The sequence below is a fragment of the Beauveria bassiana genome (genome assembly GCF_000280675.1).
Source record: "Beauveria bassiana ARSEF 2860 unplaced genomic scaffold BBA_S00017, whole genome shotgun sequence".
Classification (NCBI taxonomy): Eukaryota; Fungi; Ascomycota; class Sordariomycetes; order Hypocreales; family Cordycipitaceae; genus Beauveria; species Beauveria bassiana.
The window spans coordinates 195,215-207,514 of record NW_007930852.1 but is presented as its reverse complement, the minus strand read 5'-3'; the positions used below and the strand labels follow the sequence as shown (position 1 = coordinate 207,514).

Below are 12,300 nucleotides of genomic sequence, written 5' to 3'. Positions count from 1 at the left end.
ATGAGTATGGTCTTTTTTTTTTTTTTGGTTTCCGGCGTCAATAGTTTTGGAGTGAAGAGGGCAACAAATAAATACAAAGGTGGTCAATGAAGATGCAGGTCCGAAGGGGGGGGGGGGGGGTCGAGGTTGATTACGCGCCAGATGGGTTCTTTCTTCTTTTTCTTCTCCTAATACTTCTTACATGGGCTAGTTTTAGGCAATCATTTCCAAGCATGTCGTCTACAAATCACGAATGCAACATGTGTGACCAAGTCCAACATCACAGGCCAATGCTAACCAAGTGTCACCGCCAAGCCAATACCACAAGAGCAAATCAACAAATGCATCTTCTTGAGCCTAGAACTAGATCTTCTCCATACAGTCATGGTCTATAACGAGAAACACCCGAGGCCTGTTCAAACTCTACCTGTCGCTAGTGTACATGTACGACGTCTCCGTTCCCCTGATACCTATTCTGACACGATAACCCTGTCTGCCGATACGCATTATTCTCATTCCAATCCCAGTATGCAGGCGGAATAAAGGGTATGGACCAAGCGCCTCCAAAATGCTCTATTGTCACATTACGTCCTGGGTCGCAGACTTTTGGCGGTGGTTGACTTGTCAAGCTTGTGACCCCATCACTTTCGTCAATATTTAACAGCTGACGTCGGTGTTGGCCTTGGAGTTCATGAGCAGTGCGACAATGAGACCGTATAGACCTGTTGCCTTGTTAGAATCGTTTCAGGACAATTCAGACGTGGCGACTTACCGAGGACTTCAGCGAAAATCAGGATGAGAATCATGCCAACAAAGAGACGGGGCTGTTGCGCGGTACCACGGACACCAGCATCACCGACGATACCAATGGCAAAGCCCGCAGCAAGACCAGCAAGACCGACGGATAGACCAGCACCAAGCTGGATGAAACCAGTGTAGAGAGGAAGCTTCTGCGTCAGGCCATCGGAAATGAGAACGGACACGACGAGACCGTAGATACCAATGATACCAGCCATAATAACGGGAACAATGTCTAGATCTCGTGTTAGCTTTCGCTACGGTAATTGATGCAGATCGAATCGGAAAAGTGCGCACTCTTGACGATGAGGTCAGGGCGGAGGACACCCATGGCGGCGATACCGACACCAGACTTGGCGGTACCGTAGGAGGCGCCTAGGCAGGTAAAGACAATGGCACAGGTGCAACCCATGGCGCCAAAGAAGGGCTAGGATATTTGTTAGCACAATTATCGGATGCATCGCCCGCTGGCGATGAAGGTTGGGCGGTCGGCTAATAGCAATGGGTGGGAAGTCGCTCGAAACCGGAACCGGGAAGTGAAAGTACGAACCGCATAGACGGGGCTGCAGGTTACCAGTTAGCTTTGCATGCTTGAAGGATGATACATGAGGAGAATGCGGCCAGTTTCGCAGCGTTGCGGCGATGGCAAAAGCTGGAAATGATGCTCAGAGAGCTCTCAAGGCGCATCATCCCCCCTCAGGAGCGGCAAAACGGTGACGTACCAAAGCTCAGTAGACATGGCGGCGGCTGTTCTGACTATGAGAGAAAAGGAGAGTTATGTCAAGATCGGATTTTGAAGCTTGGGTCGGTCGTTCTCGAGATGGTCCAGCAGCGAGGATCGTGGGCGATGAGCTGTCGATGCCGCGATTAATGGGGTGTGTGTGATGGTTGGATTCAGGTGACGCTCCCCCCAGCGACCGAAGCAGCTGGCCGCAGGTTTTTGCGGTACTGTGGCAGGAGGAACCTTGTCTTACATAACAATCCGCCCCGCAACATCGATAACCCGACGCCGGCCTGGCGGCCGCCAATTGGCTGGAGTCGCTGACCCAAGACACTGCATCGTCTGAGCGTATACATCGAAAGACCACTCGTAATTGTAGCTCAGTTGCTGGTTTGATAATATATACAATTTGTTGGCAGCTTTGGGCGAGTGCATACATCATCTGCATAGATACTCATTGTGGTCTTGCGGTGTGGCGGCTTGCAGCGCAAAGCGACTATTAATGTACTTTTCATAGTGCAAAACAGCTCACAGCTTTATGAATAATTCATTTGCGAATACCTAAACAATACTTTTATCCTCAGCTACCCGACACGTCATCATCTACACTTTAACGCCGCTGCATCACACTAAGCCCCATAGTTGAGCCGTCGCCACGCTCTTATCCTCGAATCTTGAGGGATCAAAATAATACTTTGGCCAGCCACTGCACCTGCACGATGCAACAGAGGCCATCCCCAGCTTCTCGGCAAGGTCCAACCTGCAGGTTACATCCTGCCTACTAACATGGTGCTAGCCATGACGTCGTCTCCACACTCCAGAACGCAAGTCGCGTCGGACGCCGAGGCCAATTACCCCCACCATATGTCATGGACATTTTAGTACAACGACAGCACCTCTGCTGCTCATTCATTCATAAACACGTACTACTGGAGCCCGGCTTCTTCTCCTACAAGCCTGGTTCCCTGTCCCGACTGTTGCGGCTCCGAGCATCCTTATAATGCCTGGTCTCGCGCGCAAGGTCCTCATATGCGCTGCCGTAGATGGCCTGATCATCCAACCGCTATCCTCCAAGGGCCAACGCCCTTTCAGGCCTGTACAAATAAAATATGCAGATGCATCCATATCTTCTGTGTCTAGAGAGCATGTGCCAGATATATCAGCTTCAGACTCATTCTTTGAGGCATTTGGTGTGATAGGTGAGCGCCAAAGCATGCGCAAGTGAAGATATGGCCCTGACGTTTTAGGTCTGATTACGGTGTCGAACCTTAGCTACCTTGTCACAATCACCAAGAGAAAACAAGTCGCGCACGTTTTTGGCTCCCCTATTTATGTCGTGACTGGTGTCGCAGTCACTCCTTGCACCTCGCAACCCGACGCTGCCGCTTCCATCCGCCGCACAGTCAGATGGTTAGATGACCGACCCTCTACTGCAGATCGAAATGCGGATAGTAGTGACGAGGATGTGGAGCTTCCATCAGCCTCGGCAGATGATATTGACGATAGCACAAGTGATGGAGGTGACAACGACGTGACGTCCTCTCGAAGCAGTATCGCTGAAGATGTCATCCGTCGAAAGGGCGGCTATGGCAGATTCGCGCAACGCTGGTTCAGCGCTCGGGGCTGGACCATGGAACAAAGACGAACACTGGGCCTCAGCGATGCTTCGAATAACTCCAAATTACCAGAAACGGAAGGCGGCCCTCGAAAGCTACCAGGAGATCAGGATGATGCTCCACGACCCGCAACCGCTTTACTGCCAAAGCTTCTGCGAGCCATGTACCTCCTTTTTGGCAAATCGCGAAGCTTTTACTTTGCTTACGATATTGACATAACACGTCGACTCTCCAACAAACCACCAGCCTCACGAGCCGATGTCGCGCTGTACACTCAAGCAGATGAACTATTCTTTTGGAACAAGCATATGATGAATCCATTTATTGAGGCCGGCCAAGATGACCTTGTTCTCCCATTAATGCAAGGCTTCGTCGGGCAGAAGACATTTATTGCCGATCGCAGCCCGCCTCAAGTCGATGAGCCCACCATGGAGTCTGTTGAGCTGAGCACTCTGACATCAAAGGAGCCGCCAGCTGCTGAGATGGCTCCTGCCAGTGCACGAAATTCCCTCGAGTTGCGGCCTTCGGAGAGCAAATACCTATTAACACTCATATCGCGGCGATCGACGAAACGCGCCGGTTTGCGTTACCTGCGCCGTGGCATTGACGAGAATGGTTTCACGGCCAACATGGTCGAGACGGAGCAGATCCTGTCTCGCCCCAGCTGGGATTCCTCATTTCCAATATACTCATTCCTGCAAATTCGAGGCAGTATCCCGTTGTTTTGGACCCAAACTGCCTATGCGCTGAAACCGGTGCCCGTTCTGCAACACTCTCCAGATGAAAACTTCAAGGCGCTGAAGACGCACTTTGAGAGCCTCGCAAGAAATTATGGACTAATTCAGATCGTGAATCTAGTTGAGAAGCAGGGAGTCGAGAAGTCGATCGGGAGCGCGTTCGAGAAGAATGTGGAGCGCTTGAACGAGCAAGGTAGCTGCGGTCTTGTGCCATTCGAGTGGTTTGACTTTCATCATGCATGCCGCGGTATGAAATTTGAGAATGTGAGCGATCTACTCCTGCTACTCAAGGACAAGCTAGAGAAGATGGGTAGCAGTGTACAACAAAGCGGCAATGTCATAGCTTCTCAAAGTGGTGTATTCCGCACCAACTGCATGGACTGCTTGGATCGAACCAATGTCTGCCAGAGCTCTTTCGCCAAGCACATGCTCGAAGTTCAGCTGAAAGCTGAAGGGATAGACATGGGTGCGCAGCTTGACCAGGAGACAATGTGGTTCAACACTCTCTGGGCAGACAATGGCGATGCAGTTTCCAAACAGTACGCCTCGACTGCCGCTATGAAGGGTGATTATACTCGGACCCGAAAGCGCAACTACATGGGTGCTTTAAATGACGCCGGCCTTTCACTTGCACGCTTCTACTCCGGGTACGTTGCATGACGCGCTGCGAAACAATACACTAACAAACGATAGAATGGTAAATGACTACTTTAGCCAAGCTGCCATTGACTTCCTCTTGGGGAATGTCACCAGCAAAGTGTTTGACGAATTCGAAGCCGACATGATGACCAAGGACCCTGCAGTCTCTATCACACGGATGCGAGGTCGCGCAATTGATCTCTGCCAGAAGCGAGTTATTGCAGATGCGGAAGAGGAGGTTCATGGGGGTTGGGTTCTCATTAGCCCCAGCGCCGCAGATATGGTCAAATCATTTCCGATGGAAGAAGTGGTGCTGCTGTTGACGGACGCCGCCCTCTATTTGTGCCGATTCGACTGGGATCTCGACAAAGTATCGTCATTTGAGCGAATCAACTTGGCAAATGTGACCAGCATCAAGTTTGGCACCTATGTTTCTTCGACAGTATCAGCGGCCCAGATGGATGAGATGCGCAACGTTGGTTTTCTGCTATCTTACCAGCCAGGCAAGAGCGACATTAGGCGAACCAACACTCGAACCATGTCATCACAGCAAGAGTCGGCAGACGTTGCGGAGGGCACCACGCAACAACAGTCTGGGCTGGCTGGCTTCTTCTCGCCACGTCCAAAAGGGCACACGGTGAGACAGTTTGCATTCAAGGCTACCTACACAGACTCTTCCACAGCGGTAACACGGCCCGGCCCGAAGCAGACAGAAATCCAGCAGGTTGTGACAATTTGCTCAGAGATTGAAAGGCTAGTTTTACTTGGGCAGCTCCGGAAAGATGGAGAAGAGCCAAAGAGCATCATAGAAAAGGGAGACATTATCTCTCTCGACTCCGCCAAGCGAGATACTGGGTTGCTTGAGCAACTTGGGCATACTATTAAAAAATTGGTATGGGCATAGCTAGGCTCAGGGTCCTGCAGATGGTCAAGGCCAAATAGTATTAAAGAAGCAATCTTATTATGGTATTGTCATGCACAGTCATATTTTATGTGGGCGACTTCCTGTCTATCCTATACAAGTGCAACTGATATCGCATATTTTCCAACTGAATTGGGTACGTCAACTGATCCGAGAGGCGGAACCATAGCGAGTCGTGCGACTCCAGCCTCGTCCACTCCCGTTCCCTCGCGCCCGCCCGCCCCGTCAGCGTATGGTGCAGTAGCCACTGCATCGGGTACTTTTTCCTATCCTTTCCCACCGCGGCCTCGGAGTAGCTCCCGGGGCTGTCGACGACCAGCAGCAGCGCGCCGTCCGGCAGCGCCGCCTCGAGCGCTCCGAGAAACCGCGTCGTCTTGCCTACGCCGCCGCTCGTGTACAGCTCATTCAGGGTGAACAGCAGCGTGACGACGACGACGGCGGCGGCGGCGGCGTCCTCGTCGTCGTTGGCGGTCATGACGTCGGCCCATTGCGTCTCCGTCAGCTCCAGCGCGTCCTGCTGTAGCACGCGCAGCCGTAGATGCGCTGGCGTGGACAGCAGCGGCGGCGCGTTGGCGGCAGCGGCGGATGCGTGCTTGGAAAGCGGAAGAGGTGTCGTTAGCGTGGCCTGCATCGTGGAGGCAACGCCGGCCCATGGCGCAGAGTCGAGGAGCGTGAGCGAGCCGCGCGCTGGGTGTTGCTGCTGCTGCTGCTGCTGATGATGATGATGATGCGCGAGGTAGCTGGCAAAGGCGACGTGCTCGGCGGCGCATCCGCCCACGCAGATCATCTTGGTGGTGGTGGCGGCTGATGATTGGGACAATGACGACGATGAGGTGCTGCTGCTGCTGTCAAGATGAGGCGCGAGGTGGTGCTGGAAAACGGCCGCGTAGCAGAGCGCCCGCGTCGGGCTCCAGCGCGCGGCGTAGGCGGCGAGATGGTCCTCGCGGCCAAAGGCGGCGGCAAAGTCGCGCCGGTAGAGCGCCTGCTTGATGGCCTGCAGCCGCTGCGGGAGGTTGGCGTCGCTGAGCGCAGAGGCAAAGGCGGCGGCAAAGTGGTTGAGAAGACGCTGCTGCTGGGGTATGCTGAGCGACGGCAGAGGCGAAGGCGGCGCATCGTCGGCGTTCCTTGACGTTGTTGTCGTGGCGGCGAGTGGTGATGGTGATGTCGTCGGCCCACCACCACCACTGGGTTTCTTCTTCATAGTAGTCTGTTTCCGGACCATGGCCTGTCTCTTTTTTTTTTCTTGTATTTCGTAATGCAGTCAAAAGACGTAGACCCTGAAACGCTCGTACAACGATTCACAGGGACTGATTACACCGAGTTGGTTGTAGTCGCAATTTCTGCTTTTTGGCAGGGTTTTCCTCCGAGTTGCCCGCTCTGGCAACCTCGTACAGGCAGTAGGTAGTATAAAGCCACGGTGAGAGGCTCGGTGCCTATTCCCTTATAGCAGACTGGCGGACCTGGGAGTGTCGCTCTGATTCACCGCAATCATGTAGGTATGTACCGGTGCTGCTGCTGCTGCTGCTGTTGTTTCTGTCTTGTCCGTCCAGCGCCCCCCGGTATAAGCTTCTTGTGGTGGGTGGGTGGGACGCTACTCGACCAGTATTCCAACTGCCACCAAAAACTCAACATTTTCATCTCAAGAATTGGCAAATGAAATATTTTCGGTTTCGTATTAATACGATGTGATTTCCTTGTCGAAAGATCGTTTTACTTACCCGTTGGGCTTTGGTGTACCATGGGCAGCCTTGGCGATACCGTATATGGCGGGATCCATCGCAGATCGTGTGTCTTTTAAACTTCAACATCGCCATGCAGCCTCTCGATTAAAATAAAAAGATGGTCTAATTTATGCCTTTAGGAAGTATTTGTACATGTGCGCCATCAACGCTCTTCGCATGGGAATATATTCCTCGAAGACTAATGCCCATCAGGATGCCCACATCTGTCATGATTGTAGTTGAAATCTATATAAATAGTATCATAATTTGATTGTCTCGTTCTATATAAAGGCGAGATACCAGTCTAAATGTACCGGAAAGTTATGCCGTGCGGCGCGGATTGTTGATCTGACTCGAATCATGCCGTGTCACGGACGAGAAGAAGCAGTAAAACGGTAAAAGCAGCTCAGCACCCTTGTGTATCAGTTCTTCCGTCGCTCAATTCGTCATACAGTTATTGCTGTGAAACCTCGGCACTCTTCCCGTTTTTTTGCCCGCATTCTCCTCTGTCCCTTCCCTCGTGCTAGCCATTGTCTGGCCCATTCTCAGCAAGCCACATGAAACTCTGCATCACCGTCCAGTGTCGCTCCTGTTTTTCTTTCACTTTAGCTTTCGCACAATAGGCTATGAACACTTTATGTAGGGACCTTTGGCCACCTTTGGCCACCTTCGGCCACCTTCGGCCACCTACGGTTACCTTATAGTTGTCGCGTTGCGCAGGCGGCGGTTCGATTACGCGCGTCTGGTACCGGCAAAGCTCATAGTCTAGTCGCAGTTACCCTTGTAATGTTTCTTCCATGTGTCAATATTGTGTGTCTACATGATTTTTTTCAATGACTCACTACGTACACAACTTGTACAGCGATGGACACATCAACCTACGCTGAGTGCCAGGAAGGCGCATCCTTTGCTTGCCTACTTGCGCCTTCTCGTTGTTACCACACATCTCAATATAAAACAACATGACGCATGCAAAGAACCGTGAATCTCTCATCCTGCCCCCGGTACAGTTTACTGTCTGCATATCCAACACTCTCACCTCGTCCATGGATCAGCGTGACCTCAACATTCTCACTTACGGCAATTCATGGTCCGATGCGGATCGCCGAGATTTTACGAGATATGTCCTCAACGAACTGAAGCCGGCCAGGTTGACAATGACTTGGTCCAGTCGCCGAAGTTTCTCTCTATTATGTAAAGAAAAGGTCTTTCAGTTTCGCCGACACACTCTGAGGCTCGACATGGATATGATTTGCGCTGCGCGAGCCATTTATGGGCCGCATATGCGAGGCGATATACAGGAGGCTGCATACGGTACTCTTTGGGTATATGTATCGAAACATATTATCGGCCGTATGCCTAGGCCCGACCAAGGCGTCCTTGAGACAATCGGCCATCTGACACGGTTTGTGACTTTCCCTGCAACGCGTCGCGCAGCGAAATGAGGACAAATCGGTGCTGACACCTTTACAACCAAAGATTTTTTGCTCGCCCTTTCAGCAGTCAACAGGCAAGTCTGACAGAGCAACAAAAAAAGGGGCTAATTCAGAGGTATGAATCTACTTTAGATCAACTCTTAACGATGCTCCCATCCCGTTTTCAGTCCCGGCTTGAACATGTAAAAGAGAATCTCGCAAGGCTCTTTGAGGACGACTGGCCGCTAGTTCTGAGTAACTCAGGGCTCTACCCAAGCAACATCTTTCTCCAAGGCCGGCGCGAGTTTATCTGCACCAACTGGAGCCAAGTCGAAGTTTGCCCTTTTGGCGTGTCCGCGGCATCCATCGATCGATTCCTCGGTCGGTATGACGAGAGCGGAGTATGGAGGCTTGTGAAAGACTATGCGATCTGGAAGAGGACATTTTTCCAAAAGTTGGAGGAAAATATGCCCTGGAGGTGGGACGAACGAATACACATGGCACTGCTGCTGGGTCAGTTTCTGGACCGGAAGCATGCTTTCGGAGAGGTATTCTACGGCGGCGACACGGAGTACGGAGATATTGAGCATCGATGCACTTTTCTCGATCGAGTGATGCTAGGTTTCGATATGGAGGAGGAGGACCTTTCAGGGGGGGAATGGGATAGCGCGCTGTATAGCAGAATTTTTTGACGTTGGCGGCAATATTTTGATTGTGCAACCCTTGATACTTGCAATGGAATGAAAGCGTTAATCTGGTAGCGAAGAATCTTTTCCAAATGCTCCTTGAGCGCGGTCAGCTCCATTGTCCAGTGTGTCGCAAGGTGGTGACACACCGCATGATGAACCTTGTGTGTCTGGAGAGACATAGATCTTCTTCCAGAGAGATGTCTTCAAGAGATCTCTCTAGGTCAGAGTCATCTACAGAGGGCAGCCACAGAATAGAGCCGTTCCGAAGCCCCCTTTGCTGCATGCCGTGATTCCATGAGTAAGGGTACACAGATCTTGCGCGCTGGGTTACCGTGTACGAGTCGGCGACCACACAACCGGGTCGCTCGCGAGACAACTAGTCATCATGGCCTGTACAATAAGAGACGATATCTCTTCAATTTGGTAGGCGAGTGGTTCCTCATCCACGAACAGTCCGAACTGCTCATCGCCAAATACCGCAGGCCCCAGAATGCTGTCCAGCGCGAGCACAAACAGAATCATGATTGACCTCTTCTTCCGCGAGCGGCCGATGCCCAGCCAAAAAGACTGCGACGAGTTTGCGCGCGCCCTCACGCAGTGCGAGCCAGATTTGGCGCTGATGCAGGGCGCCAACAGCTACACCGTGCGGGCGGGCCATTCGTATATCGTCCAGTTTCGCAAGCCGTCGCGGAGGCTGGACCTCGCCCTTCTTCGTCTGGCAAGAGAGGTATACGGAGCGCACGTGCCCGAGTTTGTAGAGGTGCACAGGTTCGGCAATCTCTGGGTATACAAGATTACGCAAATGCAGGGGATTCCCGTGTACACATTGCGGACCAACCCTACGGGTGATGTTTGCAAGTCTCCCTTTTGCCGCACAGTGCAGGATTACGCAAGGTTGGTCTCTTTTCCCCTTCCCAGAAGTCGCACTCTCGACACAATGAAACAAGATCCACCTTACAGTGACTCTTGTTCCCCCCCAGATTCTGCGCCGCTTCCTGGAAGCACAGGCCTTCAAGCCCGCCACGCGCCCGAGCGACGCTGCAGATTGAGTACCTCGCCGCGCTCGAAAAGCTGAGCCACGCGCTGCCCGACCGCTTCGGCGCCGACGTGGAGCGGGCCCGCGAGGCCGTGTGGCGGCTGTTTGGCGGCGACTGGCCCATGGTCGTCAACAATCCGCAGGTGACGCGGTCCAACGTCCACGTCGCTGACGACGAGTCGGGCGCGCTGTTGGGCCTCGTCGCCTGGGGCACGGCCGAGGTCGGGCCGTGGGGCATGATGGTGCCGGGCATCGAGACGCTGCTCGGGCATATGAGCTACGGCGGGACGTGGACGCGGGTGGACGGGTACGCGACGCTGCGGCGGCTGTTTTACGACGAGCTGGGCCGGGAGCTCGGCGGGCTCGAGGACGAGCGCCTCGACGGCGTGTACGCGCTCGGGCTGCTGCTGCAGAAGACGCCGCACTCGCTCGGGAGCTGCTGGGAGACGCTTGAGGAGGGCGTCTTGAGCGACGATCATCCGGCGGTGACGTTTCTCCAGTCGGCGTTGCTGGATTGGAAATAAAAGCTGTATTTTTCAAAAAAGACAAAGCCGAGTTGACATACTAAATTATGACAGAAGGTGTCCTTTGTATTGTCTTTGTTCAAAGATTAGATGGTTCTGTGGCGAGCTTCACTCCGGGATCGTGATATTGGAACGGCTCCCATAACTGTGCATGCTGCGGCCTGGCACAGGTTCGTCGGGGCAGATTCTGTGTAGTTCGAGTTTGTTGCCCATCTATTCTGTAGGTAGAAAGTTGTATTCGGGCCATGCACGTAGCGAGCTAGTTCATATTGCGCGTTTGTATATCAGGCCATGGATGTTGTCGAAGAAGTATTTAGCACGTAATGTGAGGCTCAAGGAGTGGCAGCCCTAAAAGCGACGCCAACATGTACAATCTAGTTCTTTTCAATAATGGCGGCGTGTCGAGATATATAAAGTCGGTAAATTGATGCCTGTTTGAGTACCTCAACGACATGGTAGTCTGTCAGTTGTGGAGCAGCTTGTGGGGACATTTTGTGGCTGGTGCCGCTTTAATGGGCGCTGTCATGCTGCTGCTGCCTGGTATATCCTCGTACAGCCGTCTCCGTCCCTAACCTGAGGCTGAACATTCATTTTGCACTATTTCTTAGGTTCTTGTTTTGATATGCCTGGGGAAAGCTACAGTTTTCAAGAACAATTAGCAGGCAATAATATTCTCGTGGCTTCTCAGAGGTGTCTGGTAGAGCTGCTTGTGTGTACTGTCTCGATGCAGCCTGGAGTACGGCACTGTGTGGAGCGGCCTGTGACGTGCAGTGTCAAGAGTGTTTGGTCAAGTACGTGTCAGTCTACCTATGGAGCTGACTGAATGATTGTCTTGCTTTTTGGCAGGCTTGCATAATCAGCATGTGGCAGATTCGAGTGAAAGCAGCTTCATTGAATCTGGCTTTAGCGTGGCCCAAGGGAAGCCGCGTTGACAGCAATGCATCATGATCGGCAGGCCAAATTTATACGGGCCATCACTGTGCTGGTAAGAAGCAGCTCTGAAGTTATCTCGGAAAATAAAAAGATGAAACGAGTCAATCTCGGCATGAATGCGCTCGCTTACTAAGTTATTAACTATGACAGGCCACATGCAATAATAGTTAATGCCACATTCCTCTGGCTGGATAAGTGCCAAAGGGCGGCGCTGGCGCTAAGCGGAAGTTGGACGAGCTCCATTGTAGGTACTCAGTAGCATCGCCACCCAAGTCCAGATAAACGTACAGTGATAAGCCCAAGTCTTGCACCTGCTTAGGCAAATACATCTGAAAACATTATTTCACCATCTTTAGTACAGCCACAGTTTCTGTCACCAAGCCGGCGACACCTGGATCCATCGATCCACTGTAGCTTGATGCTTGCCCACCAAATAGTCCGATCTAGTGCAGATTTAGCGGCTGCTCCCTCGTGCTGGCAGCTGCTGCGGGCCTCTTTTATAGATTTGAACAGCTGTACCTAGAGTGCTTCTGAGGAATTCCGAGCAGCATCATGGGGTTTTGGTAAATG

General features: G+C 52.4%; 5 protein-coding genes across 5 annotated transcripts; 3 read left to right on the top strand and 2 right to left on the bottom strand.

Moving 5' to 3' along the window:
• Nucleotides 1–636: 636 nt before the first annotated feature.
• BBA_06079 (vacuolar ATP synthase 16 kDa proteolipid subunit) lies at nucleotides 637–1,516 on the bottom strand (the record flags this gene model as incomplete). The annotated part of the gene is made up of 5 exons (XM_008601176.1): nucleotides 637–701; nucleotides 752–1,012; nucleotides 1,075–1,204; nucleotides 1,328–1,340; nucleotides 1,500–1,516. The coding sequence occupies 5 exons, from the start codon at nucleotides 1,514–1,516 to the stop codon at nucleotides 637–639; spliced, it is 486 nt and encodes a 161-aa protein (XP_008599398.1).
• Nucleotides 1,517–2,498: 982 nt separating this feature from the next.
• Nucleotides 2,499–5,394, top strand: BBA_06078 (Synaptojanin; the record flags this gene model as incomplete). Its single annotated transcript, XM_008601175.1, has 3 exons — nucleotides 2,499–2,697; nucleotides 2,746–4,498; nucleotides 4,545–5,394. 3 exons carry the CDS (start codon nucleotides 2,499–2,501, stop codon nucleotides 5,392–5,394), a joined length of 2,802 nt encoding a protein of 933 aa, XP_008599397.1.
• Nucleotides 5,395–5,479: 85 nt separating this feature from the next.
• BBA_06077 (Hypothetical protein) lies at nucleotides 5,480–6,634 on the bottom strand (the record flags this gene model as incomplete). The annotated part of the gene is made up of 1 exon (XM_008601174.1): nucleotides 5,480–6,634. The coding sequence occupies one exon, from the start codon at nucleotides 6,632–6,634 to the stop codon at nucleotides 5,480–5,482; it is 1,155 nt and encodes a 384-aa protein (XP_008599396.1).
• Nucleotides 6,635–8,095: 1,461 nt separating this feature from the next.
• Nucleotides 8,096–9,240, top strand: BBA_06076 (uncharacterized protein; the record flags this gene model as incomplete). The annotated part of the gene is made up of 2 exons (XM_008601173.1): nucleotides 8,096–8,538; nucleotides 8,772–9,240. The coding sequence occupies 2 exons, from the start codon at nucleotides 8,096–8,098 to the stop codon at nucleotides 9,238–9,240; spliced, it is 912 nt and encodes a 303-aa protein (XP_008599395.1).
• A 487-nt stretch (nucleotides 9,241–9,727) lies between these two features.
• Nucleotides 9,728–10,797, top strand: BBA_06075 (uncharacterized protein; the record flags this gene model as incomplete). Its single annotated transcript, XM_008601172.1, has 2 exons — nucleotides 9,728–10,131; nucleotides 10,218–10,797. 2 exons carry the CDS (start codon nucleotides 9,728–9,730, stop codon nucleotides 10,795–10,797), a joined length of 984 nt encoding a protein of 327 aa, XP_008599394.1.
• Nucleotides 10,798–12,300: the final 1,503 nt, after the last annotated feature.